Genomic DNA, 13,718 nt, shown 5'->3' with positions numbered 1-13,718 from the left:
GTGTTTGTCCTACATTGAAGCACTATGTGAACATTTATTCTTTAAAATCTAGGGACACACTAGCATTCATATAAGGATACTAGATAGCATTTTTGTTTATTTGGCACTGATATTGGAGCAGATTTACTTATCTAAAGTGTGAAACAGAGTATATTTGTAACAGGTTGTTGTGGTTCAATATTCAGTATATTGAAACACTGAAAAAGGACAAAATGAGAGTGAGTCCAATTTGAAGTCATGGTCATAGTGTTATCTAACAGAGGAGTCTATTCATCAGCGTGAATGAGATGAAGCTGGAGCTGTGAAGTGTAAAAGAAGAAAGAGTGAATACCCTCACTGATGCTCTCTGTTAGTATAAACTGCTCTGTAAACCAGAAACATATCTGTATACATCTGATTATTACATCTTTATTTTATCTTTATTTTTGTTAGGGTCGTAGATAGGACAACTGTGGCGACCAGTGTCTGTCATTGTCACTGTGGCACCACCTACTGGAAAAAAAGCAAAATGCATTCTCTCACGCCAACTTGTTGTACTGCCATCTTACCTGCAGTCACCTCTTCACACACAAACACACGTCACATGAATATTCAGACCAAGTTCCCACAAAGGAACAATTATTCAGTGTCATTGCTTAAATGTGTGCTCGCATGATATTTCCAGTGTCCATACTTAAAACCTTTGGTGCTTGTGTGTTGACACGAATACATAAAATGAGTTTCTCTATTGGATTAGATTATACAAGTTTACCTAATGTTGTGGACGATGGGTGTAAGTCCCATTAGCTTTGGGGACAGGTTTATACACATATATCTTCCCTCAAAGTAAATCACTCTTAAGTGTCCATCTTACATTTTCAATTTGTGCATTATTTCAGTTCTCTGGGATGGCTGATGAGCTCGGAGGATGGGGCACACATGGATTTTTTTCTCAAAAAACAGAGATGGGACATGAGGTCCTCATCAAAGTTTAGGACACAAAAAAAAAATCGTCCAGCTCTGCAGATCTATAAACCAATGAGAAGAGAGATTTGTACTAAACAACAAAGCACGCATTTGTTTCTCTTCTGCTCGCGTCCTAATCCAAGCCTCTAATTAACACCGTTTCTTTTCAGGTTGTGGAGATCAAATAGTAGCAATTATCTGTGCAGACTTTGATGAGGTGGAATTCCATGCATTCATGGCTGCACATTCAACAGTATTCTCAGTCCCCAGCCTGGTTCACTGCACAACCAGAGCTTAGTGAGGCCCACCGCAAAAAAGCCTAATGATGTCTAATGATGGTTCATACACTGATCCATATCGTGCCAAAGAAGTGACACACACACAGCAAGCACGTCCATACATACACATGCAAATGCTGACACATGTATATGTTGTGCATATTATTAATCATATTGATTTATCTCCTTTTTATTATTTATTTATCTAAATGTACACAGCAAAGCTGACTGGAGTTGTGCAGCAGGCTGTTTGGCAGCAGCCTGAAAGTTTGGACAGTTGTTCATTACACCTGATTTGCTGAATTGCCCCATTGTCTGTTCACATGTCTTAACCACACCAAACCACAAAAAATGACCAGGAGGTCATCTTTGTGTTCTAGGCTGGACGCATTTATGTTTTCAAGTTATTGTATTTTAGGGATTGTCATGAAATTTGGTACAGACATTCCAAGACTTCAGGAAATGTATCCTATGGACTTTGGAGACCCTTTGGCCTTTCCCCTAGTGCCACCAGTAGGTTCACATTTCTGGTTGTGAGTGAAATGTCTTTAACAACTGTTTGATGGTTTGAAATGTACAAGAGACACTCTCACTCCCCTTACGATGAATTTGAATCTGTGATTCTTCAGCTTTCCATTTAGCATCATCAACTGGCAATATTTCGGTTTCTCCTGTGCAACATATCTGGCGGCTTTATTTGGAAAAGATTTTTTTTTTACCTACTGACACGCTTTCAAGGTTTCTCATAGCCATACACAAATACAAACAGAGTGCATGTGCAAACCCTGTTCCTAGGAGGCTGAGAGGGAAAAGGCTTGAATTTCATCAGGACAGCACACAATCACAGGGCCACAGTGTGTCTCTGTAGCCAGGCAGGGCAATGTGTGCACATCAGGTTTTGTGAGGCACTGACGAGATGTGACAGCCCAGCTCTCACTCAAAGATCCCCGAATTTGGTCCATTTTTCTGCCTTTTCCATTTACAATGCTTCAGTGGAGATTTCTTTATTTCAGAATGGACAATGGTCTCTTTCTTTCTCATTCCCAACATCTCCCTCTCTCTGCCTCACACACACACACACACATACAAAGCTTCGCTGGCTGACGCACGCACACTTGCTTGCTGTCATGCTCATTTTAATGGTAATTAATGACATCACCACTGTGTGCGGGTGCATGGTGGTGTGTGCTGTGGGCTCTGTGTGTGTGTAGCTGGGATGGTTGTGGTGGTGGTAGTGGTGGTGGTTGGGGGGATGCATTTGTTTGTTGAGCAAACCGTGGGAACAGGGAGCTCTCCAGGGTGGCGAGTCAGGGCCTCCAACAATACATATGCTGTTGCTTTTCACCCAAACACCCTCCCTTCGCAGGAGAATCATCCCTCTCCCCTCCTTTCCTGTCCAACTCTTTCCCTCCTTTTTTCCATGACTTTCCCTCCTTCATTTACATTTGTCACATTTTGGAGTGTGAGGTTGCTGCCCCCTCTCTGTCGATGTGTCACATTTAACTTTAACTTTGAGCTAACGGATTCCTGCAAAAACTACAGGATGCTCCTAAAGTGCAGTGTAGATTTAGCATGCAGGAAATAATATTTTGGGTCCTTTAAAGAGCCTAGTTTCATTTGTTGTAGATCAACTATGGTGCAGTCTCAGAGTTATTACTACATAGAGGAGCAGTGGTCAGCAGCTATCTGCATCAAATTTACTGTGAAAAGCAGATGCTTGTGTCTTTTTAATTCTAGACTCAGTGTTTTTTTTTTTTGTCCAAAGGGACATTCTGCACACTATCAATCCAGAAACGAGAGACAACTCATAAAGACACAAAAAGCTGGGGAAAAAGACCCCAGAAAACACATTAAAAGTGTATTTTTAGGTGGTTTAGCATATGCTGGTTTAAAAAGGTGATTGTTTTTTTACCACTGAAGGTTTTCAACAGGCCTAATTATGAAATTACAGGGAATAAACATTTTTTTGACAGATTCATTAACATGAACATTTCTAGTAATAGAAAAAAACATACTTTTAGACCTTCAGTAGTTACAGTAATAGTTTTCGTTGCTGAACGGCTAAAAATAGATTGGGGTAAAAAAAAAGAATCAGTTCTATCTTTGCTCACTAAAATATGGTTCATCTTTTAAAATACATTTAAGTTCAATTTAATTCAATGCAACTTTATTTATACAGCCAATTCCCGGCAAAAATCCTTTCAGTACAGTGAGGTAAACCATTACAAATTTACAGAGAAAACCAAATAAATCCCCCTCGGAACAAGTACTAAGGCAGCGGTGGAGAGGAAGTATTTCCCTCAATAGATGAGACCTCTAACATTACCAGGCTCAGTGTGAACAGACTTGACTGGTTGGGATAAGTGGACAGCATAAACAAAAAAGAAAGGAAGAGCAATAAAAAGTAGAGTCAAACGGTGGACAGGCTGGTTTGGGGCCAGTAACTGCACATCGGAAACACAGAACTCCAAAGTCGGGGATGATTGTAGAAAGTTACTGAGAGAGGGAGACAGAGAGGGAGAAGTCAATGGTTACTGTAGGTGCATGAAGAGGAGAGAAGCTCAGAGCATCAGGGTTAGATTTGATTGGTCTCGGGTGAGGAGCTGGAGAAGGCTTTGTGTGTGTGTGCATCTCAGCAGCATAATAATGAGAAGGTCCACGTGACAGCAGAGTGAACGTCCACATGACTATAAACCTGTGCATCAAATTCATTTCATACTTCTGAGACAATAAACCTCAACGCTCTGTCTCTGCTCTAATTAAAAACGAAAGAAAGATAAACACAAAGAATGCTCGTTCAAACTTTCAGCTATTGAAAATGAAATGATCAGATGTTGATGTGTACATTCTTATTGTGAGACGGTAGCGAGCAGTCAAGCGAAACACGCTACATACAGTGGACTGATAACACAACAGAAACTAAACATGAGGGACAGTAAGTAAGAAGCTGGGCAGCTTGGAGCCACACTGTTAAAACCTGTTTGACCCAGCAGCTCAACAAAACAAACCAAAACAAGCCTGTTGATTTATTGTTTGCACTTGTTTCTAAAGGAACTATAAATACTAATTCTCACTAATGGGAAAACCTTCGTAAATACAAAACAGAGGATTTGCACTAAATCTGTGTGTGAGCCATTAAACAAAGAAAATAGGGGAATTTTATAATTTATATATTCATGTGTATACAAATATTGGTAACAGGCAAAAGACTAAAACAGAAAGAGTTTTTCAATCATTATATTCAAAGACTACCTACTATCTCACTATTAGGGCTCAGAGGCAGGTGGATCACCTAATTAGCTAAACCATTCAGTTTGGATCCCTCGCACATGTTTTAGAGCAGCTCTGATTTCAACTTCTTTCAATCTAGGCAGGGAACCAGTGGCCTTTGTGCCCAAATCAAAGCACAGAGCCTATGAATAGTGATTTTTCTGGTTCTCCTCCTCACCAGTGCTGGCTGAGAGGTCTTCCCCCCTGAGACTTTCCTCTTTGACCCCAACAAATGGACTCTTGTCAACTGAATAAAAAAGACGTGATTGGCCTTTAGTGATGCCCGGTGTTCAGGCAGTGGCTGTTTGATCAGTGTTCACAATGATAGAAAGGATCCTATGGAGAGATTGGTGGAGCTCAGTGCTTACTGGGATGTCTTGTGATAAGACATCAGCATTGTAACCTCTGAAGAGTGAGGAGGTGAGGAGGTCAGGAGGTGAGGAGGTTCCGATTAACGGTCAGATTACAAGGTCAGATCTCCAAACACATGTCACATTCAGTAACAAACTTGTTTTATTGTTTGATCATCTTGACAAATAGAATGCAGTTTTACAAATCACTCTCAGCCTTGTTGTTTTTCTTTGTCTAATAACTAGTTATGAAATACTCAAAGAAACCAGTAAGTGAAGCACGGGGACACGGCAGTCCTCATAGTCATGTGGCAGCTGCGTATTGTGGTCGGCTAGAAGTCTAGAAGTGTGCTGGCGGGTTTTATTTAGTCCACAGGAGCCCTGATATCTCGCTCAGTCACCCTATGACACTGCTAGAGGAGGACAGCGAGAAAAAGTAGGTTGTTCTGTCCATCTATAAGCCCAGATGGAGCCTGCAGCCCGCTCCAATCAGCTCACAAAGGTGATATAATTGCCAGGGCAGGAAGGGACAAGGCCACAGCCTTTCTGGAGTTCCTCAGTCTCCTCCTGTTCCCATTGCACCTATTCTCTTCCACTCTATACTCACTGATTATACTCCCCTCCCTCATTGTCCCATTATCCCCCTCCAACAACAGGCCAATTTGTCCCTCCAGCTTGGCTCTCGCCTCCCCTCCTGCTGCGTTATTTAGCCCCTCTTCTGCACTTCAATGGCAGGTACTGATTAGAGAACTTCCACGACCTCTTCACAATTCCTCAAAAATCCCTCCTCCCATTCCCAGCAACCTTTAATCTGATTACAGGCTTTCTGCAGCTTTTCAGAGGAGGCCAGTCCCAGGAGGACAATAGCAGACCAAGTGGTTTCACAAACACTCACCCCAGGATCATAGTATGATTCACAAGAGGAGCTTCAGCCACTCTTCTCCAGCATCAAGTCCCAACAGGACCTTTCTACACGAGGATTTCAATAAAAAATCTCTGTTGGAGTCATAATGGCTAAACATCAGTCAGTGGGTTCTGGTCATCTTTGGATTGATGGAGGTCTTGGTCTTGTTGTATAAACTGGAAATGTGGTAATTAATTCATTATATTTCAGATGAGAAAGGGTGATTTGGAAATGATTTATGCCTATAGTCATCAGAGTAATGCCATCAGCACAGCGAAGGACAGTATGGACATATTCTAAAATTAATAATAACACTCAAACACTCATGAAACTAATTAGTAGCTAAGAAGAACATATAATACAAAAGTAAGGTACACCAAGTATAACACCATGTAAATAATGTGCTAACAATACAGACTCCGAGGAATTTGACCCCAGCTTCGCGTAAACCGATAACCCCACAGTTAACTTGTTTAACCCCATCAGGCCGGTTTAACGACCTCTTGACTCAATAAAGCTTCAGCAAGCAGACGACATGACAAAACCAACACAAAGCATATGTCCAGCCAGTGTATTTAGAGTTCACTAATGTCCCAGTGATTGGTCAGGAAGTGACCCTATTGACTGGCCTGTCCAGGCCTCATTACCATTAGAATAAAGGGAGCAGGGAGGCTCGAGCCATGGAAGCAACAAATAAGCTCACTTTGTTTTGGTGGAGCCGGACACCATCTGGATGTCCACTGGTTCCCAGATTGAGTCTCCGTTACTTTCCACACCCACACACAGAGCCAAAGGAAGCTGGTCTGTAGTTGATGTGGATTTGAAGCTGTTTCTAGGTCACATAACCATCACAGTTCCTTTAATTAAAGTGTTGTAAATCTAATTTGTCAGTCTAATGTTTTTAATAAATGTTAATATTTAAACAATTTGTTCATTCATCTGGGAATTTGCCAAAATAAACAGCTTCTAATTAAAAGCATATTAAGGCATATAAAAAAGTATAGTGCATCTAGCTTACTTGTCAGAAATGTATTTATTTATTTATTAGATGAGTAAAGTAAGTGTCTTCATTAGACAAATAGGAATAAAAATGTAAATTCTGCTCTTTAGGATGCAGGTCGCAGCTGGAGAAAACACAAAGCAAGTTTATGCTGAAACAAAATATGTTGATCATAAGTGTGGTTGTGACAGTACACTGGAGTAAACACAATATGGATGTAGATGTTTTATCTTTTTTGTTTTTAAAACAATTTAAAAATTATTTTTGACAAACTACAAAGTAAAACACTGGTTGTTGATCATCCTCAACTTTCATCAGTTCATATCACACTTGATTATCTTATACCAATCAGCAAGTGTTTATTTTAAGCAGCTTCAGGGCCACAACTTCTGTTGAGCTATGAGTTATTCTCAGAGAAACACAGCATTTGCTGCGTAACAGTTGCCGCCAAATTGTTTGCCACATTGCTCCACCTTGTGGACTAAAGGAAGGATTGTATATGTATGAACATATTTGACATGATGGATAATTAGGACTGTTTCTTGATATTATAATGTACCAATCTGCTTAATTGGAGAAAACAGTGTCTTAGTGAAAACATTGTTTTAAAAAAATAAATGGAGGCCAGAGAAATACAGACAAAACAAGACATTTATGATGTGGTTGTAATGTTGTGTGTGCACATGTGTGTGTGTGTGTGTGTGTGTGTGTGTGTGTGTGTGTGTGTGTGTGTGTGTGTGTGTGTGTGTGTGTGTGTGTGTGTAATATTTTTATTACTGCATTTTAAAAATGTAAAGCATCATCACACATCAAACTTGGTTGGTCTTGGTTGTTTTGCTGTGACATTTTTCAGGATATGGCTGTTAATTAATTTAGAGAAACATTCAGCGTTTGCACAGATTCAGTGTTGCATGGTATGTACCACCCTGTTATGTGTCCTGCTGTGAAAAAGACTCCTTCACAGGTCTGGATGTGCTCTTTTGTCATTTGAAGTCACCTTTAGCACATTCATCAGTTATTTAATTTCACACACTGGACATCATGCAATGAATTAATTTATTTTGTATATCTGTAAAAAATTTGATCAGTATGAGTTCTAGGTATTTAGCTACAAGTAATTTATAAACATAAAAAAATAATGTGTCACAAATATAACAAGCAGACTGCTACATACTAACATGAACTGGAAGTAACATTCAACACTACAGCAATAGAAATGCTGAAAGCTGTATCACCGTTACTTTAAGAACAAGTGAGTTAAGCTTTAAACAAACGAAACGTAGACTCACTTCTATCTATAATTTACAAAGACTTATTTTGGAAACGTATTTACTTAAGAAAACACTAAAGCACAACCTTTACGCAACACACAAAATGCCTAATGCGGCAGGACAAGTGCCTTTGGCTCCTTCTCTTAGTACACAATATTCTGTGTTTCCGATTCTTCATTTCAAAGAAATAAAACATCAAACATTATCACTGACAATATTTAACAATTTAAAGATATCACATAAAAATAATTCAATGCTTTGTTAAGTATTTCAAAAGAGCGGTTTGTAGAAAAGCGTCTCCAAACTAAGCTCCCGGTTCTTCTGTGCATTATCCTGCACAACATAATAAAAACATATGTTCTTGACTCCTTATCATACTGATTGGTCACTAAGCATCTATCGAAATATTTAAAAAGTAATAATGTACTCTCCCGAAACAAAATAGAAAATGAATGCAGTTTAAAACAATAATACAAGTTTTGATTAAGGATTATTTTTCCATTAATGAGACAACTGATCACCTTTTTTGTTCAACAAATGTATCAGGTTTAAATTGTGTTTTGTATGTCAGAACTGTGGCTTCCTTCTTAGTAGAACCATTCTTTAAAGGTGCCTCCTTCATGCATTATTGTTGTTTCACAGGTTTATCAAGTTCAAAGTGATGTGTGGGGATGGACATCCCACTGTGTGACTCTCTAAATTTGCTCCACAGAGAAGTTTGACTCACCTCTGAAAGATAAACAAAGAAATTCACAGTTATTGAGATGTTCATGAGCTGGAGGAATAAATGAGGACACGTGAGGAAACTTACAGGTCTTGGTTCTTGTGATTCATGTGGTTGTTGTACTCCAAAACAGGGGGGATGGACTCCTCATCCTCAGGGACCTGAAATCGACATGTGGAATCACATCATGAGCCGTGAGGGATTCTAGAGTTCAGTATTTTAGCTTAAAAAATAAGGATTTTTTCCTCTTTTCTGTAGAGAGCAACATCACCATCTAGTGGTAGAGAAGCACTTTTACCTCCCAGTAAACTTCATCATCAAAGCAGTTGTCATCAGGTGCGTCGCCCCAGATGGGCAACTTTAGGATGAGACCTGAAGAGAGAGAGAAATGGGCTTTGGTTAGGACACATTCCCTCACATCTGAATACCTTCTTTTTGACCATGATATACCAAAGATGTTCTTTGTTAGAGCCTTTTTTGCACTTAAAAGGGCATTTAGGGGTTAGAGAATCTCCATCCTGTCTGAAAAGAATTTTACAGAACTGTGACTTCAAGAACCCATTATCTGTGACACTAACCCCTGCTGTTATACTGTTTGTAGGGGAATAAGTCTGTATTCTTGATCCGGATAGTAATTCCAACACATTTTTTCAAACTCACCAACTAAAATTCCTCCAACAACTCCAAATACAATTGCCACACATGTGCCGGCAGCCTGGTAGCCTCCCTGTGTACTTGGAGACCTGCTCGCAAATTCACCTTGCAAGCCAAGTGTATCAATCAACCTGGGCAGACCAAGAAACAACTGTTAAAGCCAGATGTTCACATGAGGTCCTGCAAAGTAAGTTCACCTTCAGTTTATGAAAATTGTAGACAAAACAATCCCAATGCTCAACATGTACAACACACATAGGGCTTTCAGGTCATTGATTGCTTTCCTTCACTTTGCTTCAATTTAATTCTATGTCGGCAGTTTACTCGTTTACCCCTGTTTGCCGTAGACAGATTCAGTGGCTGTTGCAGCAACGATGGCACCTACGAAACCACCAAGCATCCCCGGCACAGCGTGCAAGTTGTGGATACCACACGTGTCCTGGATCTTGAGATATTTCTCCAAGAAGGGCTGATGATTAGAAAAATTAAACTATATTGATTACACTGTACTCTGGGCCATGACCACGGTTTAAAAACCACTGCCTGATTCTGCATGTTAAAATAAATCTCCAAAAATTTTAGGACTAAATGAATTTTTACAACCTACTCCACAATACCAGGAGTCTTACGCTGTAGTTTCACCTTCTTAGCTGCTTTTAACATTTAATTGCATTTAAAAATCCACAATTTTTAAGTAGAAATGGTTTTAGTTTCTGTCTGGCTCACCGTGACAAGTAAATAGCCAAAAGTAGAGATGATGCCGCAGAAGAAACCCACAATGAGTGAGCCGTAAGGAGATATCATGAACTCTGCTGATGTTCCCATGGCCACACCACCTGCCAATGTGGCATTCTGGATGTGCACCTGTCAGTAAAAACAACATAACAATCTGAGAAACACCCAAATGGTTGTGGAATTATAGCCGTCGTGAGCCCGTGTGTCTTTCTTTTTCAGTATAGCAGCCTCATAGCATTACCATGTCCAGTTTTCCCGTCTTCTGAGACAAGCTGGAGATGGCCACAGCAGTGAGAACACAAGCGGCGAGGGACAAGTACGTGTTTATGGCTGCCCTGTGCTGTCCATCGCCGTGATTTGCAATGGCCGAGTTGAAACTGGGCCAGAACATCCACAGGAACAGTGTACCTGCGAAAAAAGTCAGTAAGAGTGAGTTTTTTTTTTTTTACAAGCAAATGGCGACTCTATAATATTTAATAAGCCAAATGAACTGTGTCCTAAAGAAAAGACATGCAAAACAGAAATTATTGGTCACTCACCAATCATGGCAAATACATCAGAGTTGTAGACAGATCCATTTAGGCGTTGGCTTTTGTGTAGGTTTGGTCGGTAGAGGACCCAGGAGATGGCCAAACCGTAGTAGCCCCCGAAGGCATGAATGACCATGGAGCCACCAGCATCTCTGCACTGTGGGAACAAGATTTCAGCGTGTCGTGAGATATAAAACGCAAACGGACATAGAATGAAAACTTTCAACTTTCAATAAATAGTTGGGATGGTTATGTTCGTTAAGACTCACGTGAAGGAGAGAGAGGATGATGTATTCCTCCACAGCATACAGAGTGATGCCAAACAATGTGACGACCAGCAACTGGACAGGGCTAACTTTTCCCAGGAGGGCACCGTAGGCGATCAGAGTGCCGGCACAGCAGAAGTCTGCATTGATTATACTGGCAGGGGATAAAGACCAAATTAGTGGAAACTTTAACAACCAAAAAGCAAGTAACATCTCACAAATCACTGTGAGGAGTCAAACTATAGCTGGACCAGACACTACTTTTAGACCATGCAGGCAGTTACACAACACACCTGTTGGTCCCCACCTACATTTCAATGATTGATTGATAAAAAAATCATGTTGCCTGCAGAGAAGAGACTTACTTCTCCACACCAATGAGGATTTTTCCGGTTTCATGGTCGAGGAAGTGGAACCAGCCTTGCATGAGAAGAGCCCACTGCAGGCCAAAAGCGGCAATCAGGAAGTTGAAACCTACACCGCCAAAGCTGTAGCGCTTCAGAAATGTCATGAGGAAACCAAATCCAACAAAGATCATGACATGAACATCCTGGAAGCCTGGAGGGAGGGCAATAAAACATTATAATGATAAGTGTCAAAGTATAAAGACATGCAGAGAGTTGCAGTGGTGGAGTAAATAGAATAATGGCAGAAAAACTAAAAAAATACTTTTCATTTTCTCTTTCATATAGACTAGTTAAATGCTGTGTGGTATTTATAGATTTTTTAATTATGCTTTCATTTACACATGCACAAGATCAAAAATATTTTTCTACGCTGTCCAATGATAAAAGCTTTTAAAAGAAATCTTGTAAAATGTGCTTTTGCTGCATCACAACCTAGGATCCAAACAAAAATCATCTTGCTTGTTTATTTAATGCCACATCAATTTGTGACGTGGCAACTTCTGACAGTGAGTTCATATTCATTTTTTTGGAAACAAACAGGTCTCCGAAAAATATGAACGTCCACAACTCAGAACCATGGACTTTATTCTTAAAAACTCTCATCAAAGCACACCTGCATTTAAACATGTAATTTCTACAGGGAGGAGGAAGGTTGTTGTACTTACTGGGATATCTGTAGTAGAAGTCATTTTCAATGTTGCTGCTGATGTTGTGCTCCTGTTTAAATTCTGACCAATGTGCGTCTGTCTCGTGATCGTACCTGATGAAAATTCCAAACAGCACAATCATAGCAATCTCCCAGACGAAGCAGACGATCGGGAGACTAAGACGCACATTGGTGTTCTTTGGCCCGCCGTAAAAACCCTCACAGCAGTTCCCCATCCTGGTGACTCTTTGGTGGTGATGCTCAGGTCCTCACTTAACGACAACTTCCAGCAGCATCTCAGTAGGTATTTATGGAGTTCTGGAGAGGTGTGTCTCAGATCTATCTGATCTACTGGAGGTGGTGACACACTACCTGTTAACATGTAAACCACTCCTCATCTGCTTCCTCTGCTGTTCAACCAGACTGAGCTGCATATGGCAACATTCCTCTTAGGACAGGTGTCACAGCAGGAAATAAAGCGATGACTGCATAAACCTTTAGTCCAACTTCCATCCAATGCTTGTATTTGCCAGGCAGTCGATGTGGTAAAGTGTTAGAAAATAAGTTTGAGGATATTCAGCTGCCAGATCAAACAACTCTTTATTTGTTCCTGTTTTGGAAATGATTTTTAAATTTCATGTTTATGCTCTGTCAGAAAATGAACTATGCTAAACACACTTGTCAGTGAGACACCACGAGTTTAACCACCACTGCCTGAGGACATGGGCATTAGTGACGGCCTTACAGGAGCTAATGTGCGTGCAGTCACCTTCAAAGAACTGTTTGTTGTTCTGTCACTTTGTAAAAACTGGTCAATCCATTAAAGAGCACTTACACAAGTAATTATATGGCATTTAATTAAGCAACAATGCATCACGCGCTGCTGTCAAATCACATTCCTCGTACAAATCATGTGCACTTTGTGAACTGGTTGGGGTTAACAATTTCAATGACTATCTAACTGAACATAAGAGAACAGATGCATCATATGTTACATCACATGGGTGGAAGCTTTGTTATACTGTATCTCTGTAACATTAAGAACATTCCAGATGATATCTCCATTCCTCCCTTTGCACACTCTCCACCTCCAACATATCTGATGAGATTCCCCTCTGATAATATCACGGGGTGCGTTTAAGAGTTGAACTTGTTTTACCAAATTTATTCCAACTCAACTTTAATAGAGAGAATGTGTCATTGTTTTACCTACCTGTCTCCTACTGTAGTATCACATGCAGTGTCTCGTGAAGCAATGCAGGTTTTACAGTCTCGGAGCTGCGAAGACAAACGAACAATGTGAAACGTATGCATATGGGGACAGTGAATTTTGTGCATAATCCCCAGCATGTTGACAACAGTTGTGCAGATGAAATAAAACAATTGTGGCAATGCCTCAGGGGCCTGAGTTGTTGCCCGGTGTTTGTCTACTCGTCCTGACTTGCCTCACATGTATTAACTGCATTAATCACAGTAATGGCTTGTAAATAATACTGCTCTCTTTAGCAGAAGTAAAGTGACTCAATTAATTGTGTTCTAGTTTGTGTTTAGTCCTTTATTTAAACATGCCGTCTGGAAGAGAGTACAAGAATTAAAGTCACATTAGTTTCCCATTCAGAAATGTGTTTACATTTTGAAGCGCAAGTGCAAAAACTTAAGATTATTAAAATGAAACCTTTCGCAGCTCGGCTTTTTGCAGCTCCTTAGAAGCTGAAACCAGTTCTACCAAAGCTTAGAT

At 40.2% G+C, this 13,718-nt stretch overlaps 1 protein-coding gene across 1 annotated transcript; it reads right to left on the bottom strand.

The window, feature by feature from the left end:
* Nucleotides 1-7,789: 7,789 nt before the first annotated feature.
* Nucleotides 7,790-12,276, bottom strand: rhcga (Rh family, C glycoprotein a). Its single transcript, XM_067486738.1, has 11 exons — nucleotides 12,000-12,276; nucleotides 11,293-11,485; nucleotides 10,931-11,081; nucleotides 10,671-10,818; nucleotides 10,373-10,539; nucleotides 10,123-10,260; nucleotides 9,729-9,865; nucleotides 9,403-9,527; nucleotides 9,041-9,114; nucleotides 8,830-8,903; nucleotides 7,790-8,747 (listed from the first exon to the last, which is right to left on the bottom strand). Exons 1-11 carry the CDS (start codon nucleotides 12,214-12,216, stop codon nucleotides 8,714-8,716), a joined length of 1,458 nt encoding a protein of 485 aa, XP_067342839.1. The 5' UTR covers nucleotides 12,217-12,276; the 3' UTR covers nucleotides 7,790-8,713.
* Nucleotides 12,277-13,718: the final 1,442 nt, after the last annotated feature.

Source organism: Channa argus, chromosome 2 (assembly GCF_033026475.1).
Source record: "Channa argus isolate prfri chromosome 2, Channa argus male v1.0, whole genome shotgun sequence".
In the NCBI taxonomy this organism is placed as follows: Eukaryota; Metazoa; Chordata; class Actinopteri; order Anabantiformes; family Channidae; genus Channa; species Channa argus.
The sequence above is the reverse complement of the archived record's forward strand: the minus strand, read 5'-3'. Positions and strand labels throughout refer to the sequence as shown.